At 43.6% G+C, this 26,558-nt stretch overlaps 1 protein-coding gene across 1 annotated transcript in view; it reads left to right on the forward strand.

Moving 5' to 3' along the window:
* LOC105034816 (uncharacterized) overlaps positions 1-5,630 on the forward strand; it is a 66,830-nt gene extending 61,200 nt beyond the window's left edge. The window contains exon 3 of the mRNA XM_073259593.1: positions 5,425-5,630. Within this exon, the coding sequence (XP_073115694.1) occupies positions 5,425-5,469 (45 nt within the window). The 3' untranslated portion in view covers positions 5,470-5,630. The remainder of the gene's footprint in view (positions 1-5,424) is intronic.
* Positions 5,631-26,558: the final 20,928 nt, after the last annotated feature.

Consider the following 26,558-nt stretch of genomic DNA (forward strand, 5'->3'; position numbering starts at 1 on the left):
CAGAAAGGAAGAAATTCTTCTCCTCTAATTAACCATACCTCCTTTCCTTCTTTTACTATGAAAATCATAATAAAATCAAAAAATTTGGGCAGCATAAGGAGTAGATGGCTGGTGGTTGCTTAAAGCCTATCCAAAGGAGGAGAGATTCTATACCAAATAAAAAGAATGATATATAGAATAAAATCATGGGAAAAATATCACCTTAACCCTAGCCCTAGCCCTATTTAAGGATCCTAAAACACCAGCAGGAAGGGGAGGAGAATCATCTTTGAAAGCTAGAAATCAAGCAAGGAGAGTTTGGAGTATCTGGAAGATTTGAAGAGAGGATTCATTCGGCTCGACAATTCCTTCAGAGTTTTTAATTCTTTCTCTTGTTTACTTTGAATTTATTTTCTAGAACTCATTGTTAGGATGATTTTGGAGTTTTATTCAAGTAAACTTGAGTTTGATTTTGATATGATGAAAAGCTAAATTTCTAGCTAGGGTACATGATGTAGCTTAGATTTAATTTCAATTCCAGTATCTTGTATTAATTTTCTTTGTTAATGCAATTGTTTGTTATTTGCACTTAATGCTTTTAAGTATTATTATCTTTGGTACTTGATTGATTTCGATTTATAATTGGTACTGGGAAGGAAGATTATAAATTGGAGTTAATAACAAACATCATAGGAATAATAATTGGAGTGGGAGCAGAAGATTTGACCTGTGGGATTTTAAAAATAATCACTGTACTTATTGAACTAATTAAAATCTATTTTACTATTGAAAGATAGATTATAGGTTTTAATTAGTATATTTAATAAGACTCGGGAGAGATTATTAAATAATTTAAGATTATTTATCCTTGCATTAATAATTAAATTTGGATTATTAATCAGAATAGCTGGAATTGATAATTGGTCCAAGTAAAATCAGATATACCCTAGTGCTTTATCAATCGAATTTTGATTCAGCTTTCATTGAGTTCTTTAGAGTTAATTTTATTTTTCATTATCATTCAGTTTCGATCGTTTAGATATTAGTAAAATTAGCATTCATTTTTGGTAATTAAACTTAGTCCTCGTGGAAACGATCTCTTATTTATCATTATATTACTTGAGCGATTTTGTGCACTTGCGAAATAGGCTATCAAGCTTTTGGCACCGTTGCTGGGGACTGGTGCTTTAATATCAAGAATAGTTGATTTTACTAGTAATCTAGATATTTTATTTCTTAGATATTTAAAAAAAAAAATCACTGACATTTCATAACGCTTAACTAATATAGTATAACCAAAAATATATAAAAAAAAATCAAACTTGATTGGACATCTTGTTTCTTTGCATTGCATCTCCATAATTAACTTTAAGGACACTTAACCCATTAATCAGATAAGGTGGGGATTTGATCACCCTTCCTTAGCCCAAAAACCACATCCTTCATCCTGCATAACCTAGACCTTAATCTAAAATCAATTAAATGTTGGTCCTAGGATATTCGAGCTCAATAGGACAAGAAAGCCCTAAAGTTAGACCGGGTTCGAATTGATTAATTACTCGGTGTCTAAGGCAAGTGGTTTAAGAAGGTGGTTTTCAATTGGTTCCGTTGTCTGACCTGGCCAACTCAGTTGGTGTCTAAGGAAAGCAACAAGCAGGGGACCTCCGACATCTTACACTTACCTGACCGAGATAGTTAGTCAGTTTTGGGCTTGGAGTGCTTGAAGGCGATCTTAGAACAGTTAGGAGCTGTCTAGATCTAGGTTAACCCTAGGATAGAAAGTCTATTTTGTGCTAACTTGTTTGCCATTAAAATTTAAACATAATTAAAACACTCTTTTCTTTCATCTCTAGATTTAGGACTCCTTAGGACTCATCTCTAGAACTCTTTTCTCTCTCTTTCCTCTTCTCTCTTCTCTTAAAAAAAAAAAGGGATAATAATCTTTCAAAATTACAACTTGAAAAAGAGAATCGGGTCGACTTGTGAGAATTGAATCAAACCCCATTTCAAGTCAAGAAATTGAACGCATTTGTAAACAAAACATTAAAGTAGTCAGAGAAGGGAAGAAATCTAAGGCAAAAGTAGATCCAGAAATGGCTGAAGATCCAAGGAGAGAAGTAATCCTAGTAGGAAATAATGAGGTTGCTAGAGAGGCAAACCCCAGGGCACTGCGGGATTATGCCATGCCTACCGTGAATGAAGCTTCATCTAGCATCACAAGATCACCTGTGCAAGCAAACAACTTTGAGATCAAGCCTGCTTTGATTCAAATGATCCAGACAGCAGTTCAGTTTGGAGGATTGCCCAATGATGACCCTAATGCACACATTGCAAACTTCTTGGAGATATGTGATACCCTTAAGCATAATGGAGTGTCAGATGATGCAATTTGGTTAAGATTATTCCCATTTTCACTTAGAGACAAGGCTAAAGCATGGTTACAGTCTCTTCCTGCTGGCTCGATCACCACTTGGAATGACTTAGCACAAAAATTTTTGGCAAAATTCTTTCCACCTGCTAAGACTGCCAAGTTGAGGACTGATATCCAAACCTTCGTGCAATTTGACCTGGAGACCTTATATGAAGCCTGGGAAAGGTTCAAGGATCTGCTTAGGAGGTGTCCACACCACGGACTGCCTAAATGGTTGGTTGTGCAAACCTTCTACAATGGGCTGAACAACCATACCAGAATTAATATTGATGCTGCTGCTGGAGGTTCATTGATGGGGAAGTCGCTTGATGAGGCCTATGATCTTTTGAAGGAAATGGCCAACAATAATTACCAATGGCCCAATGAGAGAAACATGGCGAGGAGACCTGCTTGGGTTCATGAGATAGACACTATTACTGCACTCAATGCAAAGGTAGACACTCTTTTCAAAAAATTAGATCATTTGTCTATTAATGCTGTCAATACTTGTGTGCAGACCTGTGAGATGTGTGCTGGGCAACATGCTACTCGAGATTGCCCGATTGATAGCTCATTCATGCCTCCAGTACAAGAACAAGTGCAATATGTGGCAAACCAAGGAAGGCAACAGAATAATCCATACTCAGACACCTACACGCCTGTCTGGAAGAACCATCCAAATTTTTTCTGGGGAAATCAACAGCAACAACAGAATTATCAGAATAGAGGACCACCTGGTTTTCCACAACAAGAAAAGAAGTCTAACCTGGAAGAATTGGTTGCAACTCTCACCAAGGCCACTACTGATTTCATGGGTGAAACTAAGGCAAACTTTCAAAACCAGCAAGCTGCCATTAAAAACTTGGAAATACAAATGGGACAGTTGGCCAACATGGTAGCTAACAGAACTCAAGGGTCATTGCCTAGCAATACTGAAACGAACCCGAAAGAGCATGTGAAGATAATTACCTTGAGGAGTGGAAAACAACTAGGGGAACAACAAGGGAAAGAACCTGTTAAAGAACAAGTAAAGGAACAAACTCAAGAAGAGACTATGATCAAAGAGAAGCTAAAAGAGAAAAAGAAAGAGCCAGTAAAGCCCTACAATCCACCAGTTCCTTTTCCTCAAAGGCTCAAGCAAAGTAAGGATGACAAGAACTTTCTGAAGTTTTTGGAGGTCTTCAAGAAACTACACATAAATATTTCATTTGCGGAGGCATTAGCTCAGATGCCTAGCTATGCCAAATTCTTGAAGGACATCCTTTCCAAAAAGAGAAGGCTAGAGGACCATGAGACAGTCATGCTCACCGAAGAATGCAGTGCAATCATTCAGAATAAGTTGCCATCAAAATTAAAGGATCCAGGGAGTTTTACAATTCCATGCAATATTGGCAATATCGAATTCACTAAAGTATTGTGTGATTTAGGTGCTAGCATTAACTTAATGCCTTTATCTATTTTCAGGAAGCTTGGACTAGAGAATGTGAAACTGACCAGTGTCTCATTACAACTAGCTGATCGATCGGTGACATATCCTAAAGGCATAGTGGAGGATGTATTAGTCAAGGTGGACAAATTTATCTTCCAAGTGGATTTCATTGTCTTGGATATGGAGGAAGATAGAGAGGTTCCTTTGATATTAGGGCGTCCATTCCTTGCAACTGGCAAGGCACTTATAGATGTCTATGAGGGTAAGCTTACTTTAAGAGTGGGACAAGAAGAGGTAATTTTTAACATGCTTAATTCTTCTAAATATCCTCTTGAGAATGATGAATATTTTAGATTAGATGTGATTAATAAATTTGCTAGTGAAATAATTGATAATTCTGAATATGACTTGATTGATGGTGTTAAAAATAAACAGCATGTTGATGTATTAAATGATGTTGAGAAAATACGAGATTCAGTAGAGGCTAAGCCAAACCCCAAGCTTGAGCTTAAGCAGCTCCCTTCTCACTTAAGATATGCATTCTTGGGAGACTCATCTATTTTTTCTGTCATTATATCTGCTCATTTGTCTACTGAACAAGAGAAAAAATTGTTGCATGTGTTGAAAAAGCATAAGAAAGTATTAGGCTGGTCTATTGATGATATTAAGAGAATTAGTCCCAGTATATGCATGCATAAAATTTTAATGGAAGAAAACTACAAACCTTTAATTGAGCATCAACGTAGGTTAAATCCTAATATGAAGGAAGTAGTTAGAGCTGAAGTAATGAAATTACTTGATGCAGGAATTATCTACCCTATTTCTGATAGTAGTTGGGTGAGTCCTGTTCAAGTAGTTTCTAAGAAAGGGGGGATGACTGTTATTACAAATAATAAAAATAAGCTGATACCCACTAGAACAGTCACTGGTTGGCGTGTGTGTATTGATTATAGGAAGTTAAACAAAGCCACACGAAAGAACCATTTTCCTTTGTCTTTTATTGACCAGATGCTTGAAAGATTGTCCGGATATCCCTTCTACTATTTTTTAGATGGTTATTCAGGATATTTTTAAATTTCTATTGTACCTGAGGATCAAGAAAAAACTACATTTACTTGTCCATATGGAACATTTGCATATAGAAGAATGCAGGGTTATGTAATGCACCTGCAACTTTTCAAAGATGTATGATGTCTATATTCTCTGATATGGTTGAAAAATTCATTGAAATCTTTATGGATGATTTTTCAGTTTTTGATCCTTCTTTTGATATGTGTTTGACTAACCTCTCCCAAGTTCTACAGCATTGTGAAGAAACTAATCTTGTGTTGAACTGGGAGAAATGTCATTTTATGGTGCAGGAAGGAGTAGTTTTAGGCCATAAGATTTCATCTAGAGGGATAGAAGTAGACAAAGCAAAGGTGGAGGTTATTGAGAAATTACCACCACCAACATCTGTTAAAGGAGTGAGGAGTTTCTTAGGGCATGCTGGCTTCTATAGAAGATTTATAAAAGACTTCTCTAAAATTACCAAACCTCTTTGTAATTTATTGATCAAGGATGCACCTTTTAAAATTACTGATGAGTGTTTGGTTGCTTTTAACAGGTTAAAGAGAGAATTAATCTCAGCTTCTATCATCACTGCACCTGATTGGAATCTACCATTTGAACTCATGTGTGATGCAAGCGACTATGCTATAGGAGCAGTCTTGGGACAAAGAAAGGAGAATAGACTTCATGTGGTGTACTATACGAGTCGAACACTGAATAATGCACAGTTGAACTATGCCATCACAGAGAAAGAGTTGCTCGCCATTGTTTTTGCTTTTGATAAATTTAGGCCATATCTTATAGGAGCAAAAATAATAGTTTATACTGATCACTCAGCAATTAAATATTTACTTGAAAAGAAAGATGTGAAACCGAGACTAATTCGTTGGGTGCTCTTATTGTAGGAATTTGACTTGAAGATTAGGGACAAGAAAGGAGCAAAAAATCTTGTAGCAGATCACTTGTCTCGGTTAGAGTTAAGTAAAGAAATTGAGAACACTGAGGTACCCATTAATGAGTCATTCCCTGATGAGCAATTATTTGCATTACTCACATCTAGTACACCCTGGTATGCTGATATTGTTAATTTTAAGGCATGTGATATTATTCCTTCGGAATTTAATTACTAGCAAAAAAAAAATTTTTACATGATGCAAAATATTATTTTTGGGAGGATCCATATTTATATAAGTATTGTCCAGATCAGCTTATTAGGAAATGTGTGCCTGATGATGAAATTAAAAATATTTTAAAATACTGCCATTCATTAGAGTGTGGAGGCCATTTTGGACCCAACAAAACAGCTGCTAAAGTATTACAGTGTGGTTTTTATTGGCCTAACCTGTTTAAAGATGCTTTTGCTTTTGTTTCTTCTTGTGACCGATGTCAAAGAACTGAAAATATTTCTTTTAGACAGAAAATACTACTAACCAATATCCTTGAAGTAGAACTGTTCGATGTGTGGGGATTAGATTTTATGGGGCCTTTTCCACCTTCTCATTCAAATCAATACATCCTGGTGGCGGTGGATTATGTATCCAAATGGATTGAGACAGTAGCACTTTCCTCTAATGATGCCAAGAGTGTGCTCAAGTTCTTAAAGAAATACATATTCACACACTTTGGTATTCCAAGAGCTATCATCACGAATGGAGGTAAGCATTTTTGTAATCATTATTTGGATTCTCTATTGACAAAATACGGTGTTACTCATCGTGTAGGAACACCATATCATCCTCAAACAAGTGGACAAGTAGAGATCTCCAACCGTGAAATTAAAAGAATATTGGAGACTACTGTCAACTCATCAAGAAAGGACTGGTCCCTAAAATTAGATGATGCATTATGGGCATATAGAACAGCATTCAAAATGCCAATTGAGATGTCCCCGTATCGTCTAGTTTATGGAAAAGCATGTCATTTACCTGTGGAGCTAGAGCATCGAGCTTACTGGGCAACTAGGTTGCTAAATTTCAATATGGAAGCTGCTGGGGAGAAAAGGTTATTACAGCTTAATGAACTTGATGAGTTCCGCCTCCATGCATATGAAAATGCAAAAATTTACAAGGAGAGAACGAAAAGATGGCATGACAAACATATTGTGAGGCGTGAATTTCAAGCAGGACAAAAGGTGTTGCTGTATAACTCTCATCTAAAGCTATTTCCAGACAAGCTCCGGTCTAGGTGGTCAGGTCCATTTGAGATTGTTGGTGCAAAAATCTGCTTGCGTCGGAGAAGCTGGAGTCGGGGAAGCCGCGGTCGCCGTCGGGACCTGCAAAGGAAGTCTAAACCGGAGGTGGGGTTGCTCCGGCAAGACCCTCCGACGCTCAAATCAGTTCTCTGCCTCAACAAGAATGGAGTGCTCTAACGGAGAATTTAGCAGAGTTTTGAGATAAGAAATGAGCTTATCGAATAACGTATCTGAGTCCCCCTTTTATAGGCGGAGGAAGCAACGAATTGATGGCGACGTTTGTAACCATCTGGTAGTGGACTGCCCAGGGTCAGACGGAGTTTGCTGCGAAGCGTAGTGGAACGGACCCGTGGCTATCGCTGGGGCGTGCCACGTGGAGTCTGCCGTATGAAGTGGGGCGGCGTTTTGCCGTCGTGACTTGCCAGTGGATGAGAGAATCGCGCAGTATCTATTGCAGGAGGTGGAGCAGGATCGTGGTCGTTTATCGTGGCTGGTCAGGTAGTAATGGAGCCGCACGGGATCCGTCATGGGGAGTGGAGCAGTGCTGCGATCGTTACTGCGGCCTATCAGGGAGTGGTGGAGCTGCGCGGAATCCACCGTAGGAAATGTAGCAGAATCATGGCCGTGATCGTGGCCTGGGAGTGCTGATACTGATCCGTCGGCTGAAGTTCGGCAGTGGTCATAGTCCGGCCACCGTAGAGGTCCGGATGAAGACTGTCTGCAGCCGTTGGAATTGAGGACGGAGCCCGGCTCCCGTAGGAGTCCGGGCGAAGTTTTCCTGCAGTCAAGGTTAAAGGCGAAGTCCGGCTCCCGTAGGAGTTCGGACGGGGCTTACCAGCAATTAACGTTGAGGACGGAGCCCGGCTCCCGTGGGAGTCTGGGTGGAGCTGTCCAGTAGTCGATGTCGGCGACGGAGCCCGGCTCCCGTAGGAGTCCGGGCGGAGTCTGCTTGTGGCTGAAGCTGTTGGCGTCGAGGATGAAGCCCGGCTCCCATAAGAGTCCGGGCGAAGTCTCCCTGCAATTAAAGTCAGAGGGGAGGTCCGGCTCCCGTAGGAGTCCGGACGAGGCCTACCAGCGGTTGATGCTGAGGACAGAGCCCGGCTCCCGTAGGAGTCTGGGTGAAGCTGTCCTGTAGTCGATGTCGGTGGCGGAGCCCGGCTCCCGTAGGAGTCCGGGCGGAGTCTGCTTGTGGCTGAAGCTGTTGGCGTCGAGGATGAAGCCCGGCTCCCATAAGAGTCCGGACGAAGTCTCCCTGCAATTAAAGTCAGAGGGAAGGTCCGGCTCCCGTAGGAGTCCGGACGAGGCCTACCAGCGGTTGATGCTGAGGATGGAGCCCGGCTCCCGTAGGAGTCCGGGTGAAGCTGTCCTGTAGTCGATGTCGGCGGCGGAGCCCGACTCCCGTAGGAGTCCGGGCGGAGTCTGCTTGTGGCTGAAGCTGTTGGCGTCGAGGATGAAGCCTGGCTCCCATAAGAGTCCGGGCGAAGTCTCCCTGCAATTAAAGTCAGAGGGGAGGTCCGGCTCCCGTAGGAGTCCGGACGAGGCCTACCCACGGTTGATGCTGAGGATGGAGCCCGACTCCCGTAGGAGTCTGGGTGAAGCTGTCCTGTAGTCGATGTCGGCGGCGGAGCCCGACTCCCGTAGGAGTCCGAGCGGAGTCTGCTTGCGGCTGAAGCTGTTGGAGTTCTCGGTGACGGAGCCCGGCTCCCGTAGGAGTCCGAGTGAAGTTATCGTGTAGTCGATTCCACTGAGGACTTCGGCTGTGGGTATTTTATACCCAACACCAGTCCCCCTACTTTCGAGTTTGAATTTCAAACGAAGGAAGTACAGAGAGAGAGATGGGCACAGCCGAAACCATCCCTTCGAATCCTGCGCACTGCCGCCTCCGGATATTTTGGCATTAAATGTGCGCGTGCCGGAGTCTTTTCGAATTGGAGCGGTACGAGGGGACGCTTCGAAATTCCCGCAGGTACCCTGGCCTAGGTACGGCGTAATTATGATTCTGCCAACCGTCAGCCGCTTTTAGCCGCCTGTTGGGGGGAGTGGGACACGTGTCGGATGCGGACTGGCCTAGGGGATTCGCGATCATTATGGCGTCGGATCCCAGGGTCTATTTAAATCCATCCTCCCTCCTTTAGGCGTCCTACTCCATTCCTGAGTTTTCGCTGGTGTCTATCCTCTCTTCGAGAGCCCTGCTTTAGTGAGCATCTTCTCGAGCCATAGGCGCCTCCCATTTTTCATCCCCCAGGTCCCTCAGAGTAATATAGGTTAGTGCCAACCTTCCTCTCACCGCCTAGGGGCTTCTTTTCTCATCATTACTTTTGTGTATCCCTCCGAGTTAGTCTCCGACCTCTCGTTCCCCTTTCGGTCCGTCTTTTTAGGGTCCTTTAGATCCTCCCTTCGAAACTACTCAAAATGTCCTCTGGCTCTTCTGCTCCCGGCAGTTCCGAGAGTTCTTCTGCTTCAAACCCCCAGGTCCCTGTCTCTGTGGACGAACCCGCATCCGGGGCTGGGCCTCGCCCGATTTTCGCACCGGGCGTTATTCCATGTTCCTCGACTTCGGAGGAACTCCTTCTGATAAGGGTTCAGTATGGGGTTCCTCCGGAGTACGACCTGGAGCTACCTGGCCCCTCTGACCGGGCCAGCACTCCTCCTCCCGATCGCTTTTGTTTGTATCAGGAAGCGTTCCGTGCCGGACTCCGGCTTCCGCTTCCTGCCTTTGTCGCTGCCTTCTTCCGCTTCTTGGACATCTCTCTCGCTTCCGTGGCCCCGAATTCCTTTAGGTTTTTGATAGGGTTTCTCTCCCTCTGCCACATAGTCGAGGTTCAGCCGTCTCTCTCCTTGTTTAGGCATTTTTATACCTTCAAACGCCATCTTTCGGCGAAGGACTGGTGGTACTTCTCCCCCCAGTTTGGTAAGAAGGGGTTGCTGAAAGGCGCCCCTTCTTCGATTCACAATTGGAAGGGAAAATACCTCTTCGTCCACTGTCCGACCTTAGAACTGGGCCTGCCCCCTTGGGGTTCTCTGAGGGATTCCGTTCGCCGGGCTCCCAGCCTGGGGGAGGACGACCTCCAGGCCGCCCAGAAGCTTCTAACTTATCCCGCTCCTTCCCTTCCTAATCTTCTGAGGGAGCAGCTTCTTTTCAACATCGGCGTGAGCCCCCAGGATCCAGCGAGTATTCGTCTTATCTTTTTTTTTCTTGCCTTCCTCTTCTTCTTCTCTTTCTTTTCTTTTTTTTCTTCCCACTCTCTTCTTTTTCTTTCTTTTTTTTTTCTTTTTTTTTTGACTCTTGATTGATCGGTGTTGCTTCTTTTTTCCCTTTTTCTTCTTTCTTCTCTTTCTTTTCTTTTTTTTTTTTTTTTTTTTTTTTTTAGCAATGGATGCCGAAGCAACGCGGATGCTCACCAGGGGCATGAGAGCTCAGAAGAGAAAGGGCGCGGCGGCCTCCGGATCGGCGAAGAGGGCCAGGGCGGAGGAGACGAGCTTGGCTGCGCCCGTCCAGGCGGCCCCTGCCATCGACATTCCTTCAGATGCCGAGCCAGTGGCTCTCCGGACCTCCTCGAGGAGCCCGCCGACTGGGGCCCCCGCTCCGGGGGTTCGCTCCACGGAGGCACCCGCCGTGGGGAGGAGGAGGAAATCGGTGGCTCACCGGGCGAGTAGCCACCGAGCTGCTGTAGACGAGTCCGTCTGCTCCGAGGAGGGATCGGAGAATCCCTTCAATGATAGGGACTTGATCAGACGGTTGATCGACGACTGCATCCTGTCCGACGTCGTGGGGAGGATCGACCGCGCCGATCCTGAGCAGCGGGCTTGGGACTCTTTGGGGTCCTTCCTCGAGGTAAACGGATCTTTATTTATACGGTCACTCGGCCTCTGTCGTAATTCTCTATCCATCCTTGCAGATTGGGCACCAGCTTTTCGCCTATATCGAGGCGGTGAGCCGCATGAGGAGGGACATCCTCCAGGCGGAGGAACGCTGCTAGGCCGAGGTTGCCCGCCTCCAAGTGAAGTCGGCTGAAGTAGCCACCCTCCAGGAGGCCCTGGAAAGAGAGAAGCAGGCCCGGGAGGAGGAGAGGCAGATCTTGGAGGAGTCAGCGAGGAAGGCGGAGGCTGAGGTCGCCCATTTGGTCGAGCAAACTCCGGTCCTGGTCTCAGAGGCCAGGGCCCTTGCGGTGGAGGAATTCAAGGCCTCCGCAGAGATGAGGGACCTGAATGTCCAGTTCGGCCAGGAGGCGTTCACCAAGGGGTTCGAGCTCTGCCAAGAGAAGGTGGCCAGCAAATTCCTCGAGCTCGACCTCGGCTTCCTCGAGGAGTCTGAAGACGAGGCCGGCCCCTCGTCTGCCGCCACTGCGGTCGCACCCCCCGCGCCGGGTTCTCCACCTCCCGCCCCTGAGGTCTGAGACCTCTGATCTTGTGCCCTTATTTTGTCGCAATATTTCCTTTCTGTTTGTCTTCACAATTATTCAATCAATAAAGTCGAATTTCTTGTTGTGGATGGCTTCTCCTTCCCCCTCCTCCTTCTTTCTGCTTTTCTCTTTGCAATGAGTCGTTCCCTGATGCTTTTGCCTTCTGATGGCAGTGCCCTGCAGAAGCACTCCCCTTGCCCCTGGGGGTCCCGCTGAAGTCGACAATCCAGCGGTTGAAAAAAGAGGTCCTTCACCTGACGAAGAAGTTGAAGAAGAGGGAAGGCGAACTCCGCAAATCGAGAGAAGGCCATTCTGAAGCTGCCGCTGAGGCCGCCCACTTCCAGAGTCTCCATGTGAAGGCGATCATGGATTACAGCCGGAGGAAGGCGAACTTCGCAAAGGAACTCGAGGAGTGCAAGAAGAGCACCAGCGACCGTATTTGGGCTCAAGAAGCCAGGATAGCGCCCTTAAGGTGGAACTGTCAGCTGCGAAGAGGAAGATCGGCCAGCTGGAAGGAAATTCATCCCGGCTCTTGGCCTGGGTTGATGATGAACAGAAGTGGTCGCAGAAGGTCTCCGACCTTCAGAAGCAGCTTCAGGACGCCGAGATGAGCCATGACGTTCAGCGGGCCAGCTGGCGCCGGCAGGTGGAAGAGTATAAAGGGAGATTCCGGACGGTGGCCGACGAAGTCGTTCGTCTCCAGAGGCAGCTGGTTAACAGGGCGCAGCTTACTTCCGCCCAAGATTCTGAAGAGCTCCAAGCCCTGAGAGGCACTGTTGAAGGGATTTCTGTCTCCCTCGGGGAGAAGTCAGTCGAGCTGCAACAAGTGAAGATCCAACTGGCACTTGAGCGGCGGGCCGTTGCAGACACGGAGGCAGAGTCCGAAGTTTTGAGGAAGAGGCATCGAGAAGCGGAGGCTGAGAGCCAGCAACTTCGTCGGGTGCTCCAGGACGCACTGCGAAAGAGGGAAGAGCTAGAAGGAGAAATAGAGAATCTGAGGCAGTCCTGGTTGAGGGACGGAATAGATAACTCTAGGTCGGAGGGAGCAGGGCCTCCTTAGAGCTCTTTTTGCCTTTTTGTCTTATCATGTAGTTACTTTCTTTTTGTCGTTTTGCCATCCTTTCCTTGGCCTTCCTGGCTTTGTAGTGTGTATATCAGAAATGGAATAAAAAGAGCGTTTTGCGTTACCTCATCCGCGCGCTGCACTAATATCGCTGTCTGCCGAACCTTTCTTGCCATCTGTCTTGCCCGATGTTGACATCGTTGGGAGGGGGTTTTTTTCTTTCATCTGATCTTGTTAGCCGGCCAGGTTTCGCCACCATTAGCCCTCGCTGCAGAAGTCATGGATGGAGCCTGACTCTCGTAGGAGCCCGACTGAAGTCTTCCTTGGGGGCGGAACTCGGCTCCCGTAGGAGTCCGGGTGAAGTCTCCTTGCGGGCGGAACCCGGCTCCCGTAGGAGTCCGGGTGAAGTCTTCCTTGCGGGCGGAACCCGGCTCCCGTAGGAGTCCGGGTGAAGTCTTCCTTGCGGGCGGAACCCGGCTCCCGTAGGAGTCCGGGTGAAGTCCTCTTTGCGGGCGGAACCCGGCTCCCGTAGGAGTCCGGGTGAAGTCTTCCTTGCGAGCGGAACCCGACTCCCGTAGGAGTCCGGGTGAAGTCTTCCTCGCGGGCGGAACCCGGCTCCCGTAGGAGTTCGGGTGAAGTCCTCCTCGCGGGCGGAACCCGGCTCCCGTAGGAGTCCGGGTGAAGTCCTCTTTGCAGGCGGAACCCGGCTCCCGTAGGAGTCCGGGTGAAGTCCTCTTTGCGGGCGGAACCCGGCTCCCGTAGGAGTTCGGGTGAAGTCTTCCTCGCGGGCGGAACCCGGCTCCCGTAGGAGTCCGAGTGAAGTCCTCTTTGCGGGCGGAACCCGACTCCCGTAGGAGTCCGGGTGAAGTCTTCCTTGCGAGCGGAACCCGGCTCCCGTAGGAGTCCGGGTAAAGCCTCTTTGCGGGCGGAACCCGACTCCCGTAGGAGTCCGGGCCTTCCATTTTGCTCGAGCCGGTGTGAGGTTCTCCCTTCGTTACCAGCCTGACTGTGGGGGCGCGTTAGGGCACTGTAAGGCCTCTCCCCCCATCCGGTCTAAAAGAATCGGGCCTTCGACTTTGCTCATGTCAGGACGAGGTTCTCCTCCTGTTCCTGACATGGCTGTGGGGGCACATTAGGGCGTTGTAAGGCCTCTCCCCCCATCCGGTCTAAAAGAACCGGGCCTTTGACTTTGCTCATGTCAGGACGAGGTTCTCCTCCTGTTCCTGACATGGCTGTGGGGGCGCATTAGGGCGTTGTAAGGCCTCTCCCCCCATCCGGTCTAAAAGAATCGGGCCTTTGACTTTGTTAATGCAGGACGAGGTTCTCCTCCTGTTCCTGACATGGCTGTGGGGGCACATTAGGACGTTGTAAGGCCTCTCCCCCCATCCGGTCTAAGAGAACCAGGCCTTTGACTTTGCTCATGTCAGGACGAGGTTCTCCTCCTGTTCCTGACATGGCTTTGTTTTTGGAGGGATCATATCCAGTCATAATAAATCCACGCCAGGTGGGAAGGGCACGTTAGGTAGAAAGGAAAGTAGATTCAAGGTGAAATCGTAAGTGATACATTTACAGTTTTCCCGCTCCTCCTTGAGGCCCTCCGGTGATGGAGTCGATGGTCCCGATGGGAGGCCGGTCCCCGGGTTGCTCCTCCCTTCTCTGCGGTTCAGGCTGTGGGAGGGCTCTTGGCCGGTCTCCCCTACCCTCAGGCCTGCGGCGGATGAATCTGTCGAGTCGACCTCGCCGAATGAGCTCCTCGATCTCGTCCTGGAGCTGGATGCATTCTTCGGTGTCGTGGCCATGGTCGCGGTGGTAGAGGCAGAACTTGTTGGGGTTGCACTTCCCGGGATGTGTGCGCATCCTCTCCGGCCTAGGGAGCTGCTCCCTGACCTCCATTAGTACCTGGGCCTTCGAGGCGTTGAGGGGGGCGTAGTTGCAAAATCTCCCTGGTGGGGAGCCCCGTCGAACCCCGCGGTCCGGGCTTCTCTGCCTGCGTGCCCGGGGTGGAGTATGGGCGCGCTTATGTCCAGGAGGGGATCGAAAACGTGGCCGGGCTTCCTTTGGCCTTTTCTCAACTGCGGGCTTACTCGAATCTCCCGCTTGACGCTCCCTTGCTGTCTCTTCGTCCTTCATTTTGAAGGCTTCTTCCGCTCGGGCGTATCCTTCAGCCCGAGCCAGTAAATCAGCAAAATCCCTGGGGTACTTCTTCTCCAGGGAGAACAAAAGATCATTCTTCTGAAGGCCACCTTTCAGGGCGGCCATGGCAACTGATTGGTCCAAGTTTCGGACCTCCAACGCCGCGATGTTAAAGCGGTTGACGTAGGCCCGTATGAACTCCCCTTCCCTTTGCTTGATGTTGATGAGGGACTCCGAACCCTTCCGGGGGCGCCGGCTGCTGACAAAATGGGCCACAAATTGGTGGCTCATTTGATCGAAGGAAAAGATGGTGTCTGGCTTCAAAGCCGAGTACCAGTTCCTCGCGGCTCCCTTCAAAGTAGACGGGAAAGCCCGGCATAAGATGGCGTCAGGAGCGCCGTGAAGCAGCATCATCGTCTGGAAGGCCTCCAGATGATCAACCGGGTCCGAAGTCCCGTCGTAGCTTTCGAACTGGGGAAGCTTGAAGTTTGGCGGGATCGGTTCCTGCATGATCATTTGAGAGAAGGGAGGGTCAGTACAAATATCCTCACCATGAGCCGGGGGTGCGTGGTGGAGTTCTTCAATCTGCCGGTTCATCTCCTGGAGCCTCCGGTCCAAGAAATCCTCTCGACTTCGAGTCTCGAGGGTCCTCTGGCAGAGCGGGGGCAGGGATCTTCCAGGGGTGGAGTCGTGGTCCGATTGAGGGCTCTCTACCCTCGGATTTGTTTTCCCGGGAAGGATGGGGCGGCTGGCCCAGGTGGCCCGCCCCGCCGTCGGGTTCTGACATTCCGGAGATGCCCTTTTCGGGTGCGCCGACGCCTGCGGTTGCTGCTGCTGCATTGCTTGCACAGCTTCGATGAGGCCTCTGACCTGCTGTGCCAGCAAGTCAAATTGCTCCGCATCGACCGCCGCCGCCGGAGGAGGAGGAGGAGGCTGGGAAATAGGAGGGGAGGCCGGAGCCTGAGATCTGGCAGCGGAGGCCGTGGACCGTCGTGTGGATGCCTTGCGTGGAGGCATCGAGCGTGGATCTCGCGGGAAAAAATTAAGAGTGGGTGTCGGAGAGATGATCGGAGGCGGCTCCGTTGAACACTCCTTTAAGAACAAGGGTACCGTGAAGGCTCGCGCCCTTCCTCTAGCGCCAATCCTGTTGGTGCGAAAATCTGCTTGCGTCGGAGAAGCTGGAGTCGGAGAAGCCGCGGTCGCCGTCGGGACCTGCAAAGGAAGTCTAAACCGGAGGTGGGGTTGCTCCGGCAAGACCCTCCGACGCTCAAGTCAGTTCTCTGCCTCAACAAGAATGGAGTGCTCGAACGGAGAATTTAGCAGAGTTTTGAGATAAGAAATGAGCTTATCGAATAACGTATCTGAGTCCCCCTTTTATAGGCGGAGGAAGCAACGAATTGATGGCGACGTTTGTAACCGTCTGGCAGTGGACTGCCCAGGGTCAGGCGGAGTTTGCTGCGAAGTGTAGTGGAATAGACCCGTGGCTATCGCTGGGGCGTGCCACGTGGAGTCTACCGCATGAAGTGGGGCGGCGTTTTGCCGTCGTGACTTGCCAGTGGATGAGAGAATCGTGCAGTATCCGTTGCAGGAGGTGGAGCAGGATCGTGGCTGGTCAGGTAGTAATGGAGCCGCACGGGATCCGTCATGGGGAGTGGAGCAGTGCTGCGATCGTTACTGCGGCCTGTCAGGGAGTGGTGGAGCTGTGCGGAATCCGCCGCAGGAAATGTAGCAGAATCGTGGCCGCGATCGTGGCCTGGGAGTGCTGATACTGATCCGTCGGCTGAAGTTCGGCAGTGGTCATAGTCCGGCCACCGTAGAGGTCCGGATGAAGACTGTCTGCAGCCGTTGGAATCGAGGACGGAGCCCGGCTCCCGTAGGAGTCCGGGCGAAGTTTTTCTGCAGTCAAGGTTAAAGGCGAAGTCCGGCTCCCGTAGGAGTCCGGACGGGGCTTACCAGCAATTAACGTTGAGGACGAAGCCCGGCTCCCGTGGGAGTCTGGGTGGAGCTGTCCTGTTGTCGATGTCGGCGGCGGAGCCCGACTCCCGTAGGAGTCCGAGCGGAGTCTGCTTGTGGCTGAAGCTGTTGGCGTCGAGGATGAAGCCCGGCTCCCATAAGAGTCCGGGCGAAGTCTCCCTGCAATTAAAGTCAGAGGGGAGGTTCGGCTCCCGTAGGAGTCCGGACGAGGCCTACCAGCGGTTGATGCTGAGGACGGAGCCCGATTCCCGTAGGAGTCCGGGTGAAGCTGTCCTGTAGTCAATGTCGGCGGTGGAGCCCGGCTCCCGTAGGAGTCCGGGCGGAGTCTGCTTGTGGCTGAAGCTGTTGGCGTCGAGGATGAAGCCCGGCTCCCATAAGAGTCCGGGCGAAGTCTCCCTGCAATTAAAGTCAGAGGGGAGGTCCGGCTCCCGTAGGAGTCCGGACGAGGCCTACCAGCGGTTGATGCTGAGGACGGAGCCCGGCTCCCGTTGGAGTCTGGGTGAAGCTGTCCTGTAGTCGATGTCGGTGGCGGAGCCCGGCTCCCGTAGGAGTCCGGGCGGAGTCTGCTTGTGGCTGAAGCTGTTGGCGTCGAGGATGAAGCCCGGCTCCCATAAGAGTCCGGGCGAAGTCTCCCTGCAATTAAAGTCAGAGGGGAGGTCCGGCTCCCATAGGAGTCCGGACAAAGCCTACCAGCGGTTGATGCTGAGGACGGAGCCCGGCTCCCGTAGGAGTCCGGGTGAAGCTATCCTATAGTCGATGTCGGCGGTGGAGCCCGGCTCCCATAGGAGTCCGGGCGGAGTCTGCTTGCGGCTGAAGCTGTTGGAGTTCTCGGTGACGGAGCCCGACTCCCGTAGGAGTCCGGGTGAAGTTGTCGTGTAGTCGATTCCACTGAGGACTTCGGCTGTGGGTATTTTATACCCAACAGAGATTATACAAGTTTTTCCACATGGAGCTGTTGAGCTGAAGAGTGGTGATAGGACCTTCAAAGTCAATGGGCAAAGGTTGAAGGAATACATAGATGGAGGATTTGAGCAACCAAAAACCTCCATAGCACTGACATAATGCATTGGGATAGTCAAGCTAATGACTATAAACTAGCGCTTCTTGGGAGGCAACCCAAGCAAAATTCTTTTTATTTTTTTGAGTCAATTTTAATCCTCACTATATTTTCAAGGTTTGAATGGACGTTGTTCAGTTTTTGTAGGCACATTGAAGAAGATAAGAGAGATAAAATGACTGAGGATGAGTTGCAAACTCACACAAGCGCATAGGCACGCTACAAAGGGGAGTACCCCTAACCTTTAAGAATGCCCTGCTATAATATGTATTGTGATGATGATCTGGTCATTGAGCACAATATCCAATTCAGATTTGGGGGTACATTTGCATGAGCATTTCGTGTTAATAATATAGGATTGCCATTATGTTTGCATCTTTATCTTTATTTTTTAATAAAATTTAATTAAAAAAAAAATTGGAATGTTGATTCATTGATCACTTGTAAGGATATAGAGGGGGACAATTTTACTTTTGTGTTATTGTTTGGCTATCTTAGCTTTAAATTTGAAAGTCAAATTCAGGGATTGACTGTTTTAAACTTGTAAATACTTAAATAAAATCTCGTATAGGAGATAGTTACTTTGCTTTGTCAATCCTATTTGTAAGCTTTGTTGCAATAAAATGTAAACAATTTACTTTGGAGAAATGATATAGGCTTTCCTTTGGCATATCCTTTTTGACCCTTTGTATTTTCTTTTTATCCTATCTCATATCTACTATTCATATTTTTTGAGAATAAATTGATTATAATGGTTAGAGCATACTGAATTTTTAGTTCTCTCTTCTCTTAAAAAAAAAAAAAATAGCACAATCTACTCCGCTGTTTTAAGTTGCCTAGTAACTAGGAGCATTCATGAGCCCCATGTTTGCTTTTACGTCAAACAGTGACTTGAATTATGAGTATGCAAAGCACTTTGAGTATATGACTTGCTGAGTAACCGGGTGCCTTCATCACTAATGTCGGTATTCACGTAAAAAGGCAAATGATGACTTAAGGAAGAGTGCCAAAGTGTATAGGCTGTTCTAAAAGTATAAAATAAAATAAATAAAGGAAGGGATGTAAAGCATAAGTAATTGAGTATACTCTGATTTATTGTGGTTAATTTATTTTCACTTATGTGACCATAACCATCATTCTTGTTGCTTGCTTTCTATTTTTTTTACCCAAAAAAGTCCTATTGATCTCTTGAGTACGTTGTTTGCACTAGTGGAGATGGGCTGATAGGATTTTGCATTCAGGATTGGATGTTTGAACCGAATTATTTTATTAAAACCTAAAGAAAGCAGGGTAGCTATTGATTGTGCGTAATTTTGTTTGAGTATGAATGAGTTTGGAATAGTTAGCTTGTGGGTTTGCTTTTCGGTTTTGAGTTGGGGTGGTTAAGCCATGGCATTTGGGTATTACTCCTTTGTGTCTAGATGGATTTTGAGTGTATTAATGTTAAATAAAGTTTTTAGCATTAATTTTTTGAGATTCTCCATTTTTGATTTGGACTTTTCTTTTGCTTGGGGACAACCAAAAACTTAGGTTTGGGGGTATTTGATGTATTGCATTTTTATAGTAATTATTATTATTAGTTTTTAATGATTTTGATGAAATTGGTATAATAATTAACTAAATAAATGTAAGAACCTGATATGTTTTATGTCAATTGCAGGTAATTGAGTCAGGTCACACCTAATTAGGCTTAACCATATTTTAAAGGTCAAATTAAGTGAAATTGGTTGAGTCTGATTCAGCAGGGTTTGTCATCCGAAGTTATTAGGTCTTGCATCAAAATCAGAGTCCACCTCAAAGCAGAATAATCAAATCAAGATATCAATGGACCCCACACCTTATCCTTTTTGGCATCATCAGCCAGAAAAGAAACTAGAGATGCAGGAAATAAATCAAGCAGTTAATCTCTCCCATCTAGTCAACCAATCTAAATTCTGGATATTTTGGTGTGAGGACCCCTAGAAGGCAAGCTACAGGACTTTAAATTGAGCAAGATTAGATCCTACAGAATTTTGAGAGAAGCAAGAAAGGAACATAATTTGCAGAATTAAATTTGGATTCCAGATGAGGTGGCTACAGTAGGTTGAAGTTGGTAACAATGTTGGACACAACAAGAAACACCCGATACACCTAGATTCTTCTTAGTATTTCTTGGCACAAAGATCTGATATGGCAACCGATTTTGGGTGGTAAAGAGCTATCTTGGAAAGAATTAAATGGAAGAAAATCAGAGTCCAAACTAATTCTGCATGAGGAGCAAACTGAGAAAGAATTGAAACTAATTCTTGAAAAACTTGATTTGGGCAGCCGAAACCTTACCTTGTTTTGCAGATTTTGTGGACCCAGAAAGGAAGAAATTCTTCTCCTCTAATTAACCATGTCTCCTTTTCTTCTTTTACTATGAAAATCATAATAAAATCAAAAAATTTGGACAGCATAAGGAGTAGATGGCTGGTGGTTGCTTAAAGCCTATCCAAAGGAGGAGAGATTCTATACCAAATAAAAAGAATGATATATAGAATAAAATCATGAGAAAAATACCACCTTAACCCTAGCCCTAGCCCTATTTAAGGATCCTGAAACTACCAGCAGGAAGGGGAAGAGAATCATCTTTGAAAGCTAGAAATCAAGCAAGGAGAGTTTGGAGTATCTGGAAGATTTGAAGAGAGGATTCATTCGGCTCTGCAATTCCTTCAGAGTTTTTAATTCTTTCTCTTGTTTACTTTGAATTTATTTTCTAGAACTCATTGTTAGGATGATTTTGGAGTTTTATTCAAGTAAACTTGAGTTTGATTTTGATATGATGAAAAGCTAAATTTTTAGCTAGGGTACCTGATGTAGCTTGGATTTAATTTCAATTCCAGAATCTTGTATTAATTTTCTTTGTTAATGCAATTATTTGTTATTTGCACTTAATGCTTTTAAGTATTATTATCTTTGGTACTTGATTGATTTCGATTTATAATTGGTACTGGGAAGGAAGATTATAAATTAGAGTTAATAACAAACATCATAGGAATAATAATTGGAGCGGGAGCAGAAGATTTGACCTGTGGGATTTTGAAAATAATCACTGTACTTATTGAACTAATTAAAATCTATTTTACTATTGAAAGATAGATTATAAGTTTTAATTAGTATATTTAATAAGACTCGGGAGAGATTATTAAATAATTTAGGATTATTTATCCTTGCATTAATAATTAAATTTGGATTATTAATCGAAATAGCTGGAATTGATAATTGGTCCAAGTGAAATCAGATATATCCTAGTGCTTTATTAATCGAATTTTGATTCAGCTTTCATTGAGTTCTTTAGAGTTAATTTTATTTTTCATTATCATTCAGTTTCGATCATTTAGATATTAGTAAAATTAGCGTTCATTTTTGGTAATTAAACTCAGTCCTCGTGGGAATGATCTCTTATTTATCATTATATTACTTGAGTAATTTTGTGCACTTGCGAAATAGGCTATCACAAAGGAACCGAGGTCTTATTATAAATCCAAGCACATTCTAAAGTGCTTCCATCTCGTTCATGAAATAGTCAAAAGACAAGATGTAGTCATTGAACGAGTAGATACAAAGAACAACATAGCAGACCCAGTCACTAAGGCTCTACTACAGTAGCAGTTCGATCGCCACCTCGATTTTATGGAGATAAAATATAAGAATGATTGGCTTTAGTGCAAGTGGGAGATTGAAAGGAATATACTCTATAAGTCAATTGAAATTTATATTTTGATAGATTTTTCTTATAATCTTCTAGACTCATGTAATTGATACTTTATAAATAAAAGGTATTTATTTTTCATCATAGGCTGCATCTTATTTTTGTAATGATTATGATGAACTCCATAAATCAGGGCAATGGCTTTAGAGTTATGATGAGATCATACCTATGAGACCTAAAATCCTAAAATCTTTGATTTAGAATATTCCTAATCATAGGAGCATTGAGTAGGGGATCAATATTCTGGATAGACCGACACTTCCTATGTATGCTCGATGGAGAGGATGGCTGATCTCATAAGTCACTTGTGTGATACACTAATATAAAGATGTGGATGCTCATTAGAGAATCAGTTTACTGAATTAATCTGACTTAAGAAACATCTTATGGAATCAACTTATCCATCAAAAAATATTTTCTTATAGTGGGAGTTGTGCATGTAATCCTTTGACCTGAGACTATCATAGAACTTTGTATACATGAATTCATATTTTGGTTCATACTCATTCATGACTTAGTCATGTACAGGGTGTTCTAGATATAGTAAAATTTGTATGGAGGTTGTGAGTAGGTCAGCATGGAATCGATCACTCCTGGTAAGAATGTTGAGAATTGTGTCTTAAAACCAATTGTGTAACGATTGAGTTCATATTTATATATGAATTATTGATTAATGAATAATAATTATTCTAATATTTTTTATCATAAAGTTACATCTTTCTTGAACTCTTGTATTATGATGAAGTCCTTAAAACTATGTTAGTGTGCGATAAATAGAAGATTTATCGTATAGTTCTTAAACATGTTCGTGACCAAATAATATGTCATTACAGAATGATGATGTTTATCAAGTGGAGGTTGTTGTGTGCCATATTGATTGGTTGTTCTCTTAACCAAGGAATGTAGTGATACTGGTATGGTATATAGGTGAGATGGAGGAGTACATCGTCACTGAACAAGTGACTCACTTGCTAAGTATTTTGGTGTCAAGAATTACTTGCGAAGCACATGAATATATGTGTCTTTCAGATCTGAGATCACCATAGTGACTTGCAAGCAACTCACTGTGCTTTGGTGTCGGACTATCTAGATTTCTAATACAGCGATGGAAGGCTACTGGGTTCAGTCAAATACTTGTCAAGTCTGTGTGTGGATCAAGATGTGATTGATCCCTCTAGATTATTGAAATTGATGTACCACTGTATTTCAATTTAGTAAAGTCTTGGTCAGGATAATCTATGAGATGGATTTGAAAGATTGAAATATAATATGGATGAAGCAATCTCAGTTGACAGTTAACCTGAGATCATCCTAGAGTATTCAGGATCAAAAAAATGAATTATGCGGTAACCATGTGTATGAGTTCTAAAATATTCTTTTATGATAATTCGATCTATCTGGGCATCGAAAATCATTGCTAGATAGTATCTCGATTAGTACAGGAGTTGATTCCTGTGCTACCGGCTTAGTATTTGAACCTATAAAGTCACGCACAAAAGTTAGACAAAGTAGGAAGAAATTGACCTATGTTCATATGTCCAATTTGGAAGTACTTGATTTGATTGAATATATAAGCTAACTTGATTGAGAATTAAGTTATGGATCAAATGGTATTGAAGAGTTGACTATGTCTAGCTAGCACTACACATGAGGTTCAGGTTCGATCTCGGAGATGAACAGTTTTTGATCTATGATCTATAGAGCATATCAAATATTAGATTTAAGTACTGATTAATTTTAAATTAGATCTGAATTAATTAGACTTAATTGGGATTAAAATTTAAATTAGACTTGGTACAAAAGTCCTAAAGAGTTTGGGATTAATAGCCTTTCGAAATTATTTTGAACCAACTTTGAATTGGATTCAAATCAGATCCATTTTGAATGAGATATGAGAAATCCTACTTGCACTAGGATTCTCCTTTCTTATGGGCCGACCAACATCTGAAAGCTTCCTCATTGTGGGCATCCTATGTGGGTGAGGGATTGGGTGTAATATGGTTGTCATATGTGATGGGAATACTATCTCATGTAGGAGTCCTTCTTTCGTGGGTGTTGGACTGATTCAAAGCATGTTTGGATTAGGAGTCCTATATTTATTTGGTCATGAGATTCATCTATAAATAGAGAGGGTCTCTACCTATAGATGCATAGCAAACAAACCAGATTGAGAGAAGAGAGAAAGAGAGAGAGGCTTGAGAAGAGAGAAGCCCTTCCTTCTTCTCCTTGGCCTCTCCCCTTCGATGCCGCCCCTCCTCTCTTGTCGTGGGCCCTCTTCTGGGTGTTCTCCTTGCTGATGTGAGGTATCATACCAGCACCTCTCCTCCCTTGTTTGATTGGGTTGTGAAGGTGATTTGATCGGATTTCATTCTGCTTTCCTGTGGCGTCTGGCGTGTATGCAAAGTAAAGGACTACACTTCTAGACCTCCATGAAAGTTTGATTTTTGATTTTTAGAAATTTGATCTCTAGTTCTACTCCTAATTAGATAAAGATTTGATCCTTATTTATATAGATTAATATAAAATTTTTAAATACAATCTGAACTATCCGAAGAGAAATAGTTTTTCTTCCCTTCAATTGATATCAGAGCAGGTCTGAAATACATGCATACATAACTAAATTTTTTTAAATTAATTATATATTATATATAATTAAAATTTAATATTAAATATTAAATCTGATTTAAATCTATTTATATAAAATTTTTGATCTAATTTTGATTGGATTAGATGAGCCTAATCAATTGTTGATTAAAGTTGTTATAAGTTTGTTATAACAGAATTTTACTACTGCTGAATTTTGATGGAATAATAATATGAATTAAAATCTATTTTAAATTTATTTTAATAAAATTTTAATATTATTATTTTTATAATGAAGTGAGATTTATTTTAAATTTAAATTAGATCCATTTCGATGGATATTTAGATCTGAATCCTATCAGAATTCAGCACTATTCGAAAATAGATTTTATCAGAAATTTATTCCTTATACTTTCATATTTGCATCTAATTAATTCTATATATGATATCAAATCTAAAATTGATATTTTATAATCAGTATAAGATGTATTTCAGATCTGATATGATGTATATAATGCATCGAATCTAATTGGATTAGACGAAGAACATGATTGATAAGATCAACGATATATTCATGATATAAAATAGTTTTGTTAATAATTACATGTTGATATAATTACTTATAAAATTAAATTTCAAATCTTAGTAGTTTAATACTCAGATTGATGAGATCACTAGATTGTTCAGTCATAGAAGATTAAAAAGATTAATCTTTCTTTTACCTATTTGATAGATTCTCTTATGATATGTAGGGGTGTCATTGTGATCCAATTTTATGAAAGAGAAAAATGAATAGATTCTTATAAATTATTTTGATCATAAATATATTTAGATTAGATCTAAAGTGATTTATGATTCATTACAATAAGATAAAATTTAGATATAAAATTATTTTAAATCAAAATAGTATGTTACATATAATGTAATTGGTATAGATCTAAAAGTTGTCATGATGCATGAGATATATGTATGAAGTTTAGATTATACCTATGTATGTTTAATTGTTAAACACATTATGAAAATTTATTTTCATGAATTGAAACATATGGTATGCTTCATCTGAAACTCTGGTAGAATAGTTTTATAGACTGAACATACATTTCATACATTTAATTTTGAATTAAGTTTTGAATGATCTAGATTTGAGAATTGAAGATCATTAAGATACCACATAAATCGATAGGCAAATGGGTTAGCTTGAATCAGGTCTTTGTAATGGGTTAGACCTAGGGTTAGAAACACATATGGATCAAGTAGAGAAATTGATTAAATCTAATCAAGTGTTGAATTAGATTAGGTCAGAATTTCTCTAAATCAATCTCAATAGTTGAAGTTTGATCAAGTCCATGTATTTGACCCTTATAAATGGACCATGATCACAGCTCTGTGGTTGAGCCTAAATCTTCTGATGGATCAAATCGAAACTAATTAATTAGTTATTGTTTAAGGTAAGTTTGGCAGATTCGATCAAGAGATTTTTAATTGAGAGCTATTCACCTAGATGCATCTACAGTGAGTTAAGGGCACATCCCTTCCATTGATTTTACTTATCTGGCTGACATGGTAGATTATGTTTTGATTAGATTATTAATCGATTCGTATAGATCCATGCCATTAAGGTAAATCAGTGTGAGTGATTTAGGTGTCTTTAGATCAGCTTGTGTTTAAACCTCTATATGACTTGGTGAAGTAAGTGGAAGGATTTGCAGCTTGCAGGTCATCTTCTTTTCTTATTCTCAGATCAATGAAATCAAATCTTTTAAATTATTAGGTCTATAAAATGATAGAGTTATGAGATAACTTGATCACAGCCTCCCACTAAGGTGCCTGATAATGAGTCCAATATTCCAAATAGGCATTGGAGGTGCCACACGCCTGGTATCTATTATGTGTTAGAATTATCATTCATCATATGACCATCATGATGTACCTTCAGATCAATGCTTAGGTTGGTCGAGCCACACTCGGATCTGGACTTCCATTTGTTGGATGCACTTGGTGTTGTCATGTTAATGGTTGGACCTAATCAGGATTTTCAGTAGAGGTACCACATGCTTGCTGAAGGGATGTCTGGGGCAAAACTTAATTGTTAGAAGTTGTTTGGAGAAATAATTGATTATAAATCTATCTATGGATGTACTAGGATTGGTTGAGCCACACTTAGGCCCGAATGCAGTCCGTGTGGATTCTAGCACCTGCTAAGGAATTAGTGTAATTCTTCGAGTTGGAGGTAGAGGTTATCAATTCGTAAAAATAGTGAGTGTACCTTTAGACTAAAATCCATATCTTTAGGATTAAAAAAAAAAAATTATATACTAATAGTGTTGGGTTCTGATGGCATAGCGGAAGAGTTAGGTGTTTAAAATTTTTATTCAAAACACCCAATACACCGGAAGCCCTAATGCCCAGAAACTCTTGACTATAATAATCAAAGCATAATAAATATAAATTAGGATAAGAAGAATACCTGTAGCGCTAATCCTAATTTTTATAAGACATCCAAGTGTCCACCCTCCAATGGTGATCCACATAAAAATTGAACCAAAGACAGCA

Source organism: Elaeis guineensis, chromosome 6 (genome assembly GCF_000442705.2).
Source record: "Elaeis guineensis isolate ETL-2024a chromosome 6, EG11, whole genome shotgun sequence".
Taxonomy (NCBI): Eukaryota; Viridiplantae; Streptophyta; class Magnoliopsida; order Arecales; family Arecaceae; genus Elaeis; species Elaeis guineensis.